Source organism: Halichoerus grypus, chromosome 14, assembly GCF_964656455.1.
Source record: "Halichoerus grypus chromosome 14, mHalGry1.hap1.1, whole genome shotgun sequence".
NCBI classification, from domain to species: Eukaryota; Metazoa; Chordata; class Mammalia; order Carnivora; family Phocidae; genus Halichoerus; species Halichoerus grypus.
This window is the reverse complement of record NC_135725.1, coordinates 88,833,622-88,848,587: the sequence shown is the minus strand read 5'-3', so window position 1 is coordinate 88,848,587 and position 14,966 is coordinate 88,833,622. Positions and strand designations below refer to the sequence as shown.

At 58.0% G+C, this 14,966-nt stretch overlaps 1 protein-coding gene across 1 annotated transcript in view; it reads right to left on the bottom strand.

Moving 5' to 3' along the window:
• Positions 1 to 1,264: 1,264 nt before the first annotated feature.
• LAMC3 (laminin subunit gamma 3) overlaps positions 1,265 to 14,966 on the bottom strand; it is a 55,170-nt gene continuing 41,468 nt past the window's right edge. Inside the window, exons 18-28 of the mRNA XM_036117077.2 lie at positions 13,722 to 13,863; positions 12,292 to 12,497; positions 11,825 to 11,901; positions 11,273 to 11,407; positions 10,018 to 10,165; positions 8,886 to 9,035; positions 8,637 to 8,739; positions 6,083 to 6,282; positions 5,385 to 5,531; positions 5,187 to 5,286; positions 1,265 to 2,764 (exon numbers count right to left, since the gene is read on the bottom strand). Coding sequence (XP_035972970.1) covers positions 2,514 to 2,764; positions 5,187 to 5,286; positions 5,385 to 5,531; positions 6,083 to 6,282; positions 8,637 to 8,739; positions 8,886 to 9,035; positions 10,018 to 10,165; positions 11,273 to 11,407; positions 11,825 to 11,901; positions 12,292 to 12,497; positions 13,722 to 13,863 — 1,659 coding nt within the window. The 3' untranslated portion in view covers positions 1,265 to 2,513. The remainder of the gene's footprint in view (positions 2,765 to 5,186; positions 5,287 to 5,384; positions 5,532 to 6,082; positions 6,283 to 8,636; positions 8,740 to 8,885; positions 9,036 to 10,017; positions 10,166 to 11,272; positions 11,408 to 11,824; positions 11,902 to 12,291; positions 12,498 to 13,721; positions 13,864 to 14,966) is intronic.

Genomic DNA, 14,966 nt, shown 5'->3' with positions numbered 1-14,966 from the left:
TCTATCCCAGGGGTCTTCAAACAACCTTGGTCTCCTTGGCACCACCCATACCAGACACCAATCATCGAACTCCCTGTGGAGGGACAGCCTCCTGCCCCTGTCTTTCCTCTCCTACCTACCAAGTCACTCCCTGGGTCATTGGTGTCCACCATGTCATACACACACACACACACGCCCTCACCCCCCATGGCCTTGGCTTTCAGGTTGTCTGTGGAGGAGCATGCCTCTTCTCTGAATGCTCTCCCCCAGGAGATCTGGAGAGGATCCAGATAAACTTTCAGTATATGGCCTTGTACCCAGAGACTCCTGCTATTCTGACTTGGAGGGGGGCGGCTGGCCTAAGTTGGGTCTGTCTCTCTTGAGAGAAGGTAGAATCAGGGCAATTTCAAGCTTGTCTCTGCGTTTGACTGATGACATGGGACTGGGGCGGGGGGAACGTGGGCATCCTCTTCCATCAAGCTCAGGAAGAGCAAAGAAAGCTGCTCTGCAGGGAAAAAAAAGAAGCAAACACGGAGGGAGAAGCAGAGGCAGAGGCAGAGGGAAGGGGCAGGAGAGTCCCACCCCAGGCTGTCCGGAGGCTTGGCAGTCTTTCCCACCCCAGGATTCTAGGAGACCCTCCCATGTCCTCCCGATGAACTCCCCTTTTTAATTTAAACCAACTTGAAAGGGGTTCAGACTATTTGGCCAAGAGCTTAGACTGCACACGCTCCACAATCCATCCTACCCACACGACCTGGGTTTCTGGAGTGATCAGTGCTGGCCAGGCCCCCACTCTATGAACCCTGAGCTATTGCCCACCCTCCTGCCTAGAATGTTCCCTCTGTCTCCCCACCCTTTAAGACCTGGTCCAAAGCCCTCCTTCTCCTCCTCCTCCTCATTGGCATCCCTCCCTGAGCCTTTCTGTGCTGGGGGACACTTGATTTTGAGTTCATCGTGTGGTGCCTCAGTGTCTCCAGCCCGAACCAGATGTCAGCTGAGGGCCCCTCACACTCTTCTAGGCTTTGCCTGACAAATCCCCTGGAGCAGAGGGGAGAGAGCAGGTGCCTGTGGTCATCGGACCCTAGCCAAGCCCTCCAGCCAGCCCAATGAGCTCTGCTTTTGCCACCTTCCTACTACTGCAGGTAGGCCAAGGTGGATCACTGAACATTCTTCCACCCACTCCCCGGGTGCTGGGTGTGCACACCCACATGCCAGGGTAGTGAGTCTGCACCCACAGCCAGGGCCCCTGCTGCCAACCAGCAGGAAAGGACCAAAGGCATTCCACCCAGCTAGTAAAGGGGTCCTTTATTTTCACATTTAACAGAACCGGTCCATGTTGCAGCCTGTCCCGCCCTGCCTGTGGCGAGAAGAGCCATGCGAGGGGTGGTGGGCTCCTGAAGCACGGGGCCCCGGTGCCGAGGGCCTGCTGCCGGCGGGAAGAGGGCCCCGGGGATGGGGAGGAGCTCCAGGAGGAAATGCCAGGAATCCTGGGCAGAGGCTGGTGGGGGGCCTGACCACAGGGGGAACTCCCCAGCAGGACAGGCTGGAGTGGCAGCCAGGCCTCCACACCCAGCAGGGGCCTCCCCCGTGGCAGGTGGGGCCACAGGGCCTCAGGGCCAGTGTCAGTCAGTCAAAGGCCAGCTAGGGTCTTGGGGTCCCAAAGAGGAGCTCCCCCAGGACCCTAGTCCCCCTGACCCACGCCCCCTCAGGCCCTTGAGGCCCAGCTCTCTGGCTAGGCCACAGGCTGAAAGGAGCACCCGGCCCAGGGCAGGCGATTCCCAGGGTGCTGAGACCAAGCATTCCACGAAGCCAGTGATAACCGTGCAGAGGTGGGCCATCCTCCTGGCGGGCCGAGTAGGCTGCACCACAGCCCTAGAGGTCCCCGGGCCTCAGGTTCCACTGCTGAGACCCCCCTCCCCCGGTTTGCTGCTGAGGATCTTGCATCTCTTGGCCTGCCTGGTCCCTCAGCTGCGCGGAGCAGGCGATGGGCGGGTGTCCCGGGATGTCCTGCAGCAGGACAGGGGGCAGTTCCGGGGCTGGGGGCTCTGGCTCTTGCCGAACCCATCCTGGATCTCTGCGGTTGGCCCCCCTCAGCCTCTCAGGCACCAGCGCTGCCTGGGTCCTCGCGTTCCGGAGCAAGAGTGAGTGTGGCGGCGCGGAGGGTATGTTAAAGCATCGGGGGGGGGGGGGGTGCACAGCTGATGTGAGGTAACCGGCTGTGGACTGAGTGTACCGTGTGCACGCACGGGGGAGCCGGCACACGTGTGCGCATTATGCACACAGGCATGTCCCCACAATGTGCGCACGTAGGCGTTACCGACACTGGGCTGCGCATGTTCACGCATCACGGCACGGGAGTGCCTGCCCGGGGGAACTGTGCACGTACGCTGACTCTGGCGGTCCCGGACTCGGAAGGCTACGTGAGTACGCACTTGGGCTGGGTAACAGCGCCTGCGGGAGTGCACCTGTGCGCTGTGTGTTCCTGCCCCGGGCTAGGGCCATAGCGGCGGGGGGTGGGGGGGCCTGGGGGGCCTTCACTGCCAGGTGGCACAGCTCTGGGGCAGGCTATGCAGAATGGCCTCCAGGTTCTGCTTGTCAGCACGGATCTCAGCGAGGTCGCTCTCGAAGCTCTGGATCTGCAGCTCCTGCTGCTCGGACTCCTGCTGCAACAGCCTCAGTTTCCCCTGCAGGGCCCCCGGCGGGCTCAGCTGCAGCCTCAGGCGCTCCAGGGCCCACTGGGTCTCGTTCAGGGCCTGGGCTGGGGCTTGATGGGTGTCCAGCGACTCTGCAGAGGGGCACGGACAGCCTCAGCACAGGCCAGCTCCCCGGCGGGCCCCAGAGCCTGTTCGGCCCCCACCCCCGAGAGCCTTGCCGGCCCAAACCTTCCAGGATTCTGACTGCCCACGATCCACCAGGAAAGCAAGGGACAGAGAAGGCAGTGTGCCTGGTCTGGACACCCCACTGGGTTCACATGAAGACTCTGGAACTTTCCCCCTAGGCAGCAGTGGGCAACTGTTCATTTTTGTTGTGGGTATTACTGTTATTGATAAAAGGGACGCCCTGTGCGGGTCCTGAGCCCATTTCCTAAAGCCGTGTGTGCACACAGGGTCCCCACGATTCCTGCTGGCTCCAACATACGTGCCGCCTTGCCGAGAGCACACATTTACAGATGCCACGTGTGCCGAGACGTGGCCAGCCACTGGGGTAAAAAGAAGCGTCTCTGGCGTTAGAATGAGGGCTGGGAGAGCAGGTGGGGCGGGAAGGGCTGCTGGCCCCGGTGAGCAGGCAGCGGGGTCTCGTCCTGGCCCAGCACGGGTAACTCTGTTTCTTGGCGTTCAGTATTTCCCAGAGCCTCTCCGAGCGTGAGACAAGGACGTGGGGCCCGGTGCTCACATTTGAACTTGGTGGTGGTGGTGGTGGTGGCGGTGGCATGGAATCCGCGGGCTGTCTCCCCCACCTGGCCCTTCTCACTTTGTCATTTAAGGGTGACATTCAACAGGAAGACGAGGTTCAGCCAAGTGGGAGAGTAGTGAGGATGGGGAAGTAAGTTCTAAATGGCTTCTAATCCCACAGGATCCCACCAGGCCCAGGGCTCCCCCGAGCCCCAAATTTCCTGGGCAACGAAGGTGGGGGTTGGAGGGCAGGTAACGGCAAGAGCTGAGGGCCGGGGTGCGGGGTAAGTGGCAGGAAGAGGCGTTGGGGAGCTGAGCCCTGCCAGCCTGGGCAGATCCCGCTCCCAGCAAAGACCTCCCCCCACGGGGAAGTCCAAACTGCCTGGCCTTCAAGATTCAGGTTCAGGTTGCAGCCACACTCCACCTGCCCCGCAGGGGCTCCCAGGCAGGGTCCTGCTGGGTGCTGCTCACGCCTGCGCCCCCAAGCCAAGCACAGCACACGAATAAATGACAACAGCCAGAGCAGGTTAGCCTCGCAGAGCGCCCGCCCCGTGCCGGGCACCGCGGCCAGTAGTCTGAGTCCTTGGCGTCGGGTACAGACCAGCGGCTACCAGTGGGCACCCCGAATCAATAGACCTGCGTGCGAACCTCAACTTCCCCACTGACTGGCCGTGGGGCCCTGGGCACATCGTTTAAACTCTCTGTGCCTCAGATGGCCTGTCTGCAAAATGGCAAGAGCAGGGAATTCTAGGAAATCACGTGCACGCGGAGCTTAGCGTGGGCCTGGCATGCGGACACAGTGTGGAACGCGGCGATTCTTCCCTTATTAATAATAAGGGCACGTGTGTGCTGTTATGTAGGTGACCCTGAGGATGTGACACTAAGTGGCAGAAGCCAGTCACAGAAGGACACATACTGGGTGTGAGTCCACTGACGTGAGGTCCCTGCAGCGTCAAGTTCATAGAGACCGAAGAGAAGATGGGGGTGCCAGGGGCTGGGGCAGCAGGGACTTCATGTCTAATGGGCGCAGTGTTTCGGTTTGGGAAGAGAAGGTTCTGGAGACGGGTGGCAGGGACGGCTGCACAACAGTGTGAATGTACTTAATGCCACTGAAGCGTGTGCTTAAAGATGGTTAAAACGGCCAATTTTGTGTTATGAGTATTTTACCACAATTTTTAAAAATGCATGCCTACTGTACTCCCCCCCTGCCCCCCGCTCTGAGGCCTCCAGGCCTTGCTGGGTGCTCTCCCACTCGTCTGAAATGTTTCTTTGCTGAGGCTCATCTCCATTCTTCCTCCTCCCTGGGAGCCGTGGCTCACTGACTCTCACCACACAGTGTGGAAAGCACTTTCTAAATTATGCTGGTGTTTACTCCCATTTTACAGATGAGGGAACTGAGGTTCAGGTCTTCCCAGGGTCTCACAGCCAGGGAAGGGAAAGCACCGGACTTGAGTCTTGGTCTGATTCCAAACCAGCACCTGATTCTCAATGCCATCCTTGCTTCTGTGACATCCCCTCTCCTTCTCTAAAACCCTCAACCACTCAGGGCCCATCTGCTCCTGTGGTCCCTGCAGGTGTTCTGTCTGCTGAGTTTTCTCCCAGCCAACCCCCCACCCCCACCCCCGCCAGACTGGCGGCCCCTGGAGGCACACAGTGACACCAGCCCCACCTTGTACGGGCGCCTGGAGCTATTTCAAATGCTTGTGGCTGGGGATGAGGGACAGTGGGCAGCTGGGGGCGAGGAGGAAATCTTCTCTAGGACAGGGCCTCACAGAAGCTCCTGGGGGTGCTCCAGGGACCCAGGGGTCTCCTTACCCAGCCTGGAGAGCAGCTCCAACAAGACCTGGACGTCCTTCTCCAGGGAGGTGCGCGATTCCCAGATCTGCTGCTCCAAGGCATTCAGCTCTGCACCCATCTGGGGCGGGAGGGAAAGCTTGAACGGCTCCCTGCTGGCTCGGGGGCCAGGAGGAAATGGGAGTGTTGGGGGGGGCGGGTCTTGGGATGCATACGTACCAGCTCTGCTTCCTCCATCTCCTGTCTGCGGGCTTGTGAGGCTAGCACCTGCCGGGAGGTCTGCCGGAACGTCGCCCGCGTCTGGCTGGAGAGCCGGCCTGCCCGGCGGTGCTCCTGCTTGCCCTCCCTGAGCAAGGCCTTGGCGAGCTGGGGGGGTGGGCAGCAGCAGAGGGAGAAGAGGGTGAATGGACTGAGTCCTTTCAGAGGTAAAGAGCACTGACGGCCATAATGCCAATCGTCAGTCGTCAGTATGAGCCCGGGATCATTCATTCATTCCACAAACACAGACTGGATGCTGGCTAGATGCACAGAGCCAGCGGGGGCCTAGAAGGACGCACACGGATTAGCCTTTGGCCCCGATTAAAAAACTAGAGCCTAGAAGTTTGGGAGAGTAAAGCCAGGCTGACCTAGGTGAGAGTCCTGGTTATGTGACTTAAGTCACTAAACCGGGCTGGTCCTCGGGGTCTTCACCTGTGACACCAGTGACAACAGTGACATCTATTTCTTGAGGGATCAACAGGGTCACTTGCAGGACGCTCCAGGGCTTCGAGCCTGGGGCCCCCGAGCCCTCGGTAAGTGCGGAGGGTTCAGCATGGTCTACATGGAAGGGGGCAGATCCGTAGGGACCACGTTTCACCTACAGAAAGGGCAGCTCTTCTAGAACAGTCCTCCCACAGGCCCTGACCCATGGCCCTGACCTTAGCACTGTCTTTGGCCAACACCTCGGCTTCCCTGCCCTTCTTCTTGGCACTGGAAGAGACAGACGCTGCGTTCCCCAGCATTCTCTCCGCCTGCTTGGTCTTCTTTCTCAAGTCTGTGAGGAGCCTGCTCCTGACGATGCCGGCCTTCCTCCCCAGCATGGCCTGGTCCCTGGGCCGAGGAAACTGCCGCTTCATTCCTGCAAACCCGGGGGGTGGGGGGGCGGGCTGTGTCAGCAGGGCGGGCTCACCCCTCAAGAGCCTGCCAGGCAGGCAGTCACTGCCTCGGGCCCATAGTCAACGTGAGAGGAGCTTCTAGAGGCAGGAGATCTACGCGTAACCTTCTGAGGCTCATCTGGGAAACAAATAATGAGCAAGACGTACTGCTCGGTGAATTCAAAGATTCATATTATATTATGATGTTTGTTAAAATCGTGAGATTGCATGGTTGGCCAAAGCCTGGGCCAGGGGTGGGAATGGGTGGGGAGCCCCAGCACGGCACCCAGCAGATCCATTCAGCTCTCTTTCTGCGTAGCCCCTATTTCTAAAAGGGCTTTGAAGCAGCTTATAGTGATAGGTAAGTCAACCGCTGGACCATTAAAGTGAAAAACCAAGGGCCATATGTAACTGGGGGGATGAGGAAGGGAAGAAGAGGAGTGGGGCGTACCAGAAAATTAGGATAATGACATTACAGCCACTGAATGCTCTATTTACCTCTGAGCTTCCTAGCAGCCAAGACAAAAAGGGAAGTATTAAGATTTGCATAGGTTTTATTACCTAATAAGAAGTAGCTTCCCTCTGTAAAGAAGAGAGACTTTTCCCTTTTCTTTCAGATAAAATTTTAAGGGAAATTGGGAGTACTAACAATAGTCAAATTTTAAATGAATGAGGCCTTCTAAGGCAGAATATCACATAATTTTCCATGAAGATGATGGAGAAATTAGATCTACTTTGTTTCTTGTATACAAAATTGGTGTTTCTTAAAATGCACTCCGTGGAGTCCTAACTCTATGGGGTATTACTAAACATCCGGAGGAAACATCAAGCTTAAATAAAGAGAACTGGGTTTCTTTATTGCAGGACTTCTCAGGGCCTTTACTATCGTAAGGTGCACACTTTATGGCCTCAAGAGGTAACTATAGTAGCGACATTTCCTAAACTTATCTGAACACAAACACAACTGGTGGCAGAGCCTGTCTTGGGCTAGGGGCCCCAGGGCCACACCCTGGGGAAAGCTGCTCCATATTCACTCAGTGAATTTTCCTTTCATCCTGAATACCCACTGAGCACAGGCCAGCTGGTGGTGAGAGAGGGTGTCTCTGAAAAGGGGTAGGGATGGGGAAAAGAGCTTGGGGTTAGCGGTTTGAGATGAGTCCTTGTGTGGACCACGGTACTGCACCAAGGGGGCAAATTTCCACGCAGTACCTCCCACAGCGAGAAGGCGTACCTCGTGGGCTAGTGACCCCACATTGCTGGAAGCAGGGAAGCGGAGGGCGGACGAGCTGCCGGGTGAGGGGTTGCAGCAGATGGCTTTAGCAACCCTTGCCATTTAATGTTCTAAAGTCCTAATGTTCTACCACTCAGTCAGAGTTTACATTTTCCTAAACGCTACTCAGAGATAAGTGCTCGCGGCTACGCCTTCCCCAATGGAAGCCCCCTGGCTGGTGGGTGGCCAGGCCTTCCGACTGCAGAGAAACCTAGAGAATAGGAAGCACCGACTAGCTCACCCTCTGGCCCAGAGGGCAGGGGTCCGCGGCTGCAGCCACATCTCTCAGCGGCAGCAGATGGAGTTGGGGAGGAAAGCTCCGGAACTGAGAGGACCGCAGAGCCTGACTTCCAGTCTCAGACCCCAAGGGCCTCTGGGGCTGCCAGTGTTCCTGCCTCACCCAGTTCACTGGGCAGAGCCACAGATGAAGAGTGAGGGGGTTTCTGTCTGGAGCACAGGGGACACCACGGAAGCCTGTTCTAGAGGGGACGCGGAGCTGGAGAACCCTAACACTGGACGGTTTCTATTACGCGCACCTCTGACCCAGGGATAGTTATCAATCCCTTTCCTTGGTCTACACATCTATAAAATGGGACCACTTAGCCTTATTTTCCTAAGGCTCAAGGAGACCTGGACTGGCATCAACCCACACCCCTTTCTAAGGAGAAGTCTGTCTCCTTCCCTGTGGCCTCAGCTGAACCCTGGATCATGGCAGCCATTTGTACCAGGTGACAGGACCCCCCCGTCAGAGCAGACTAGACCAGGGATGGACGGCCGAGGGCATCAGAGTCTCTTGGCCCCAACTGGTTCTGCGTGTGGTCTGATGACTGACAGCCTCGTGGGCGAGACACCGGTGAGTGGTGTGTGAGGGAGAGACAAGCGGCCACGGGAGAGGTCCTGGTTGGGGGTGGGGGTGGGGAACAGGCTGCTCGGCTTATGCCCTCACAACTGGACTTCTGTCCCCTTCTCGTCCCCAGGGCCAAGCTGGCCTGGCTGAGGCAGGAGTCCGGGTGGCTGTCACGGACATGTGTGTGTCAAGAAGCCTCGGGTTCAGCAAGGCATGCGTACCTTCCAGGTCAGCCAGCAGGGTCCTGGCTCCGGTGACAGTCAGTGTGGCGGCCTGGACCGATGAGAAAGCCTGGCTCAGGGCGGCTCCGGCCTCTTGGCGTAGCTGGAGAGAGAAGAGAGAAGCTGGGCAGGGGCTGCTGCAGGAGACACTGGGGGATGGGAAGAACAATTTCCGGTCTTTGCCCTCCCCTCCCCTGCATTCCCCCCCAACCCCGCCCCAGGTGCCTGCCTCAAAGGACAGGAGCCCACCTGCGTGAGGGGCTCGGTCTTGTGCAGCGCGGCCTGGGCGGTGGCCTGGAGGGTCCCGGCAGCCTCGGTGAGCCTGCGCTCTCTGGATGCAACGGTCTTCTCCAGGGCCTGCACCTTCAGGCTCAGGGCCCCGGCCTGGGACTTCTGAGGCTGCAGGGAGATGGTGGGCTCAGGCAGGGCCTGGCCGGAAGGTCGGAGGGGCAGATCGTCTAGCGGGGCAGGAATGGCGGGGGCAGGGCTGCCTGTGGACCCCGGGAAGCGGAGGGCAGGGGACGCCAGGTGGGGGACCCTGTCTCTATCCCAGCTCTACCAGTGACCAGAAGTGAGGCCTCCCTGACCTGCATCTCCTTCCCCAGGTCCACAATCTCAGCGGAAATCTTGGGGGCGAATGTACTTTCCTGACTTCAGAGAAGCAGAGCTGTTTAGGTACCACACATCATCTAGCACCATCGGCGGCATCTGGGGCCAGGCTCAGGGTCAAGCCCGGTAACACCTGCATGGTACTCTTCACGTTCGGGGTGGGGGCAAGCAAGGACCCCAAACAAGCAGCTTCGGGCAGGTCAGGTTTTGCCCCAAATCTATTTGTAGAAGCTTAGTCTCTTCCTTAAAGTGCAGTTTCTGAGTTCTGGGATTTCAGGATTACTGAGCAGACGTGACGGAGCTGATTTATCCAGGGGGCCCACAAGCACTAGGGCCACCTTGCACATTACTCATGAATCCTCTCCCGGCCCCCGTGGACGCAGCCCTAGGATAACCTAATGCGTGAGTTCTATCTGACAGAGGACCTAACTGAAGCACAGGGGGGGAAAGTCTTTGGCCCAGGTCACAGATCTGGAGCGGGGGAGCTGGGGTTTGATCCCACGCCTGTCTGGTGCCTTTGTTAATGCCGCTTCGGCGAACCGCGTGGCTTCGCTAGATCATCACAACCAACAACGAAGACTGGCCGAGCGCTAACTCTGTGCCAGGCGGGCGCTCCGCCAAGCCACGGAGGTGGATTATCTTGTTTTAATCGACCGCCATCTAGTTAAAAATAAGCCCCATGATCTGCCCGAGCCCGGGCCGCACGCACGGGTTTCCCAGCTGCCGCTTTCTCCCACCCCCCCCCCATGCCGAGCTCCGGGGCCGGGCTGACCTGTGCTGCGGGGGTGGCCAGCGAGGCCAGGCGCGGGGCTGCGTCTGCACCGTGTCGCCGCACAGCGGCCAGCACCCTCTCGGCCTCGGGCTGCACCTCTGCCAAAGCTGTGCCCAGCGCCTTCCGGGCCGCCTGGACCTCCTGGTACCTGAGAGGAGACAGCAGAGGTGGCTCGCAGGGCAGAGGGCACAGGGCGATCCTTCCCTGTGGCTGCCCCCCACCCCCCGCCACGGCCCCCCGCTGGAGCCCTCTTCAGGGTCCGCACCCAGCAGCTGGCCTTGGAAACTGGCCGCTGCTCGGCCGCGTTCACATGAATGGAAGAGGCAGTGGAGACACCACATTCTTGTTTCTTCATTCATCCCATTCAAGCACGTTTTTCTGAAGGGCCTTGCCCTTGGTTTCCACCCAAGAGTCATCTGTTTTGCAAATGTTGGGAGCCTCTGGCTGAGTCACTAAGTGGAAAGGGCCTGGTGCTGGGGAAGGGACGGAAGCCCAGGCCCTGGTCTTGGCTATGCCCTCGGTGACCTTGGGCATGCCGCTCTCCGGATGAATGGAGAGCCCTGGGCTGCGGGATTGCTCTGAGGCCCCTTTAGCTCCAAGGGGCTGTAGTCAACCCCATAGAACAGTTCTCTGTCCCATCCAGCTGATCACACCCTCCCTGCCCATCTCCACCAGGGGCACGGACCTCTGGCTGTCTCTCACCCCTCCCCACTTCTCAGAGAGGCCCTGCCCCCACCCCTGCCCCAGGAGCGGGTCATGTGACCTCACCCCACTCATGCTAGTTGGCTGGGGGCGGGCCACCTGACTGGAGGTGGGCCAATTAGATTCTCTCATCTAGGAAGTCAACTTGGGACTTTTGAGAACTTGCTGGGTCTCTCCTGACCCTTTGACTACGGAGGAGAGAAGAGGGTCACCCAGGGAAACAGAGGCCAAGCTGGAAGCTGGTGCCTGAGAGGAACTGCCTGGGGACTGGGGGGGGGGGTGCCGCCTGGGATGGGGCTGGGGGATGCGGCAGGGGTGAGAGAGGGAGGTGCTGCTCTGGACCTTCCTGGTTCAGGCCCTCGTCCCTTCTCTCCAGAGGCTGAGCTGCACCCCCAGGCAAAGTGGGCCCAAGACCTCAGATATCCTTCCCACCCCCACACAAAGAACGTCAGCACTTGGGAAGGAAGCCAGTTCTGGAAGCAGCAGGCTGCCACCAGCCCTGTCAGCTGCAGGAGGCCAGTTCAAGCTTCCACCCACACCCGGGAGGCCTCACCTGTCCTCCAGTTCCCGCCGGGCCTGCAAGGCCACTCTGCCCTCCACCAGACTCCAGAGAAGCACGTAACTGGTGTTGGAGGCGACCAGGGCCCTCCGAGCAGTGGCCTCAATCTTGCCACTGGTGTCCCTGTGGCTGTATGGAAAAGCCCACCTGACCGTCACCAACAGCTCATACAGAAGGGGGCCTATGCCCGAACCCACACCTCCCACCACGTGGGCCTCCCACCAACCCAAACAGAGTCCAGCCCGGAGGGCCAGGCTCCTCTCCTCCCTCCGCCCGATACACAGCGAGTGTATTCCTGTTACATAGAGTTTATGGCTGTTGTCCTGGCATAATGATCCATCAGGTCTTTTATCACACATAAAGTCTCAGTTTGGACAATGATGATATGGTCACCCTAATAAAGCCATCACAGAAGAGAGTGGTCAGGATAGCCTGGGTCTGAATCCAGGCAGGGGGACACCTGTGAGGCTGACCCTAACCCCAGAGCCCCCTTGGAAAAGGGCTGGGCTCCCTTCTGGACCAGGCTCCCAGGGCTTAGGGTCTCACCTTCTGGCGAGGGCACGGGCCTCTGTGGCCAGGTGGCTCCAGGTGGTGGGCTGGCCGGGCCCTTCCTGAGGAATCACCTTTGGAGAAGAGAGGGAGAGAGGAAAAACTGATGGCCATCCCTGAAGGGCAAAGGCCTCATTTGGTTAAATTACTGGGAGAACCAAACTATGCCAGTTATTTTATAAATGCTATATAAAGGCTCAAAGTCAGCACCCGGTGAGCAGAGCCCCGGAACGTGGAAACGACAGAAATGACACCCACCACTCATTCGATGGGCATTCACTGTCCACCTGGAACATGCCTTGTTCTATGTAGACATGATCCCACTGAGTCAGCACAAGGGGCACTGTGTGACCCCCATTCTGCAGATGAGGAAACGGAGCCTCTCCAAAGAAGCACACCCCAGGCCACCAGATAGATCATCAGGTGAGCCCAGGGTGGGTAGTGGGGAGGGGCCCCTGGGGTACCAGAGATTTGAGGATGATGGCTGCCTGCAGTATCTCTTCTTCTGAGGACTCCAGCGCTGCATCGAGCTCTGCCAGCTGGATGCAGGGCTTCTCTGCCCGGGCCTGGGCACAGTGGGCACTCCTGCTCAGTGCCCGCAGCTGCTCCCGGGAAGCCTTCACCGCATCCTCGAGGCCTGTCACCTCCTCCAGGAAGGCCTCCCGGGCTCCTGCATGAAGCCCACAAAGTTCAGGGGTCACAGAGCAATTGAGATTTCACAATAAAGCGCCTGCCCTCGGGGACCCCCATCTGTGCCCTGCACTCTGCCTGGGCACAGCTGAACTCCATCACCAGAGCTAAGCACCACCACCAGTCAGTTCCAAGGGAAGAGCCTCGCCATTTTACAGATGCAAATGCTGAGGCCCAGAAGAGGCCAATCACAACCCAAGGCCTCCCACACCAGAAGTCAGCCACAGTCAAGCGGCTTAGAAGGAATCCAGACCTGCTAGAGCCACAACAAGCAATTCCTGAATCTGAGACCGCAGAAACGCCCCCGCCTCGAGTCACCTCTGTGACCTGCAGTGTGGCTCAGTATGGGCTTTTTTTTTTTTTAAGATTTTATTTATTTATTTGAGAGAGAGAGAGAGCATGAGAGGGGGGAGGGTCAGAAGGAGAAGCAGACTCCCTGCTGAGCGGGGAGCCCGATGCGGGACTCGATCCCGGGACCCGGGGATCATGATCTGAGCCGAAGGCAGACGCTTAACCGACTCAGCCGCCCAGGTGCCCCTACTATGGGGTTCTTAACACAGAGCATCTGGAAGCTCCCTATTCTGATAATGAGTGTTGCTAACTGGAGCTCAGCTTACCTATGTCTGGCTGCTAAATGAGCATAGGTGCTTATGAACATGAAATTATTCAGAAGAATCAATTCACTTTCAAGGTTCCCTAAATTGCAGTGTCCCAAGGCCAGATTCCACCTGGCTCTAATAACAGCTTTCCCCCGCTCATTCAGTCATTTATTTTCTATGCTGGGGAGTGAGCAATATGGCCAACAGTCAAGACAGCAGAAACGTTACCTGTTCAGCACCTGGGACAGCACCTCAATGATTATTTGTTGCATGCGTGAGTCATTGAATGAACTCAACCCGTCCTCACTGAGCTTGTGGTCTGGGTGGGGCATGGGGCTAGATGCTATCGTCAGAGACTAATATTAATAAGGTTACAAAGTACTACTGGGTGGGGGAAATTGAAGGAAAGATCTAGGGGGAGATGAAACTGTCATGGGAGGAGCCCACGTAGTTGTGGAGGTCAGACAGGCTCTCCCAGAAAGTGACTTCTTCTAGGACCAAGCCAAGAGCCTTCGAAGCATCCTGAGAGCAGACCGAAGGGCTCCCAGGGGTGTGTCTGCCCAGCCAGACATCCCGTTGTCTCCCACTCTGCTCTCTCACTCTACCTTGCAGCAGGTGGTGGCCCTGGTAGACATCCCCCCGTGGGGCCTCTCCCTGCAGAATGTGCAGTGGTTCCCAGGGCGGGCCACAGTCAGACCCCTGCAGCCACCCCTCCATCAGGGTCAGCCTGGCCTTCAGCTTGGCAGCCTGGAGGAGTCAGGAAAAGAAGGGTGTGTGAGGCTGGTGGCCTGGAAGTCTGGTCTGGACACCTCCCCCTGGCTTCTGCCTGGCCTTCCCTCCCCAATGGTTCCCTTCTCCCATCTCATCCTGGGCGCCAAAGCTGAGGACACAGCAGACCTTGGAGAACCAGCCTTGCCCACCCCTTCCTCCTACCGGTCCCTTTCCTTCTCACACCCACGACCCCTGCTGCCATTCAGCCGACCACATCTCTGTTCCACTTAGAGAAGGACAAGAAGGTAATCCCCAGGAGAATTTGTCCTGCTATATTGCCACAGATCAGGTGCACCTGGATACCTGTTGGCCTAGTGAGCGCGCCATGCAGTGTCTCCTAGCGCTGTTCTTTTAATCACACGAGCAATAACTGCATTTACAGAGCATGTGCTAGGAGCCAGCCATTAGTGCCCACTGGCCACGCACCTGCTCGTGTTCACCCTGTAACCACCCTAAGGGCCAGGGGATGCAGGTCCCGAGCCCTCTCTTTGATTCCAAAAGTCCAGAATGCTCTGAAAGACCACGAGGCTTTCCAGTCCTTATTTGATGGCAAAATCCAGGTTAAAAAAAAAATTCTAAACTCATTGGGAAGCAAAACTGTTCTGAATGAGGCTGTTTGTGGCCCTTATTTATTTGTTTGGCGTGACTATTCGCCTGTTTTCCCACAGACACATCACTGGGTTTGACTGCAGGGACTGGGCCAGGCACTGCTCGGGGGCAGCTTATGCTCAGCGCCCATCATTGTATCTTTCTAGAGTGCCATCACTCTGATGGCTGGCCTCCCCGGTCTCAGGGAAGGGGTTGCAGGTCTATGTCCACTGTGGAATAGAGAGAGAATAGAGAGAGACACTGAAACTTACCAAAGCTGTTACCTGCTAATGGGGACAACGAATGGGGCTGGGGAGGGGAACCCCAGAGCTCATGCTCCTTGACCCCTGCACCACACCAGCTCCCTGCTCAAAATTCTACTTGTGTCCCAGCACGGGCATGGCCCTCCTCCTGACCCTCCCCACAAAGGGCCATCTATGGTCTCATCCCCCCTGAACTTCAGAAAGTATGAGACGTGGGCCTGGGTGCTC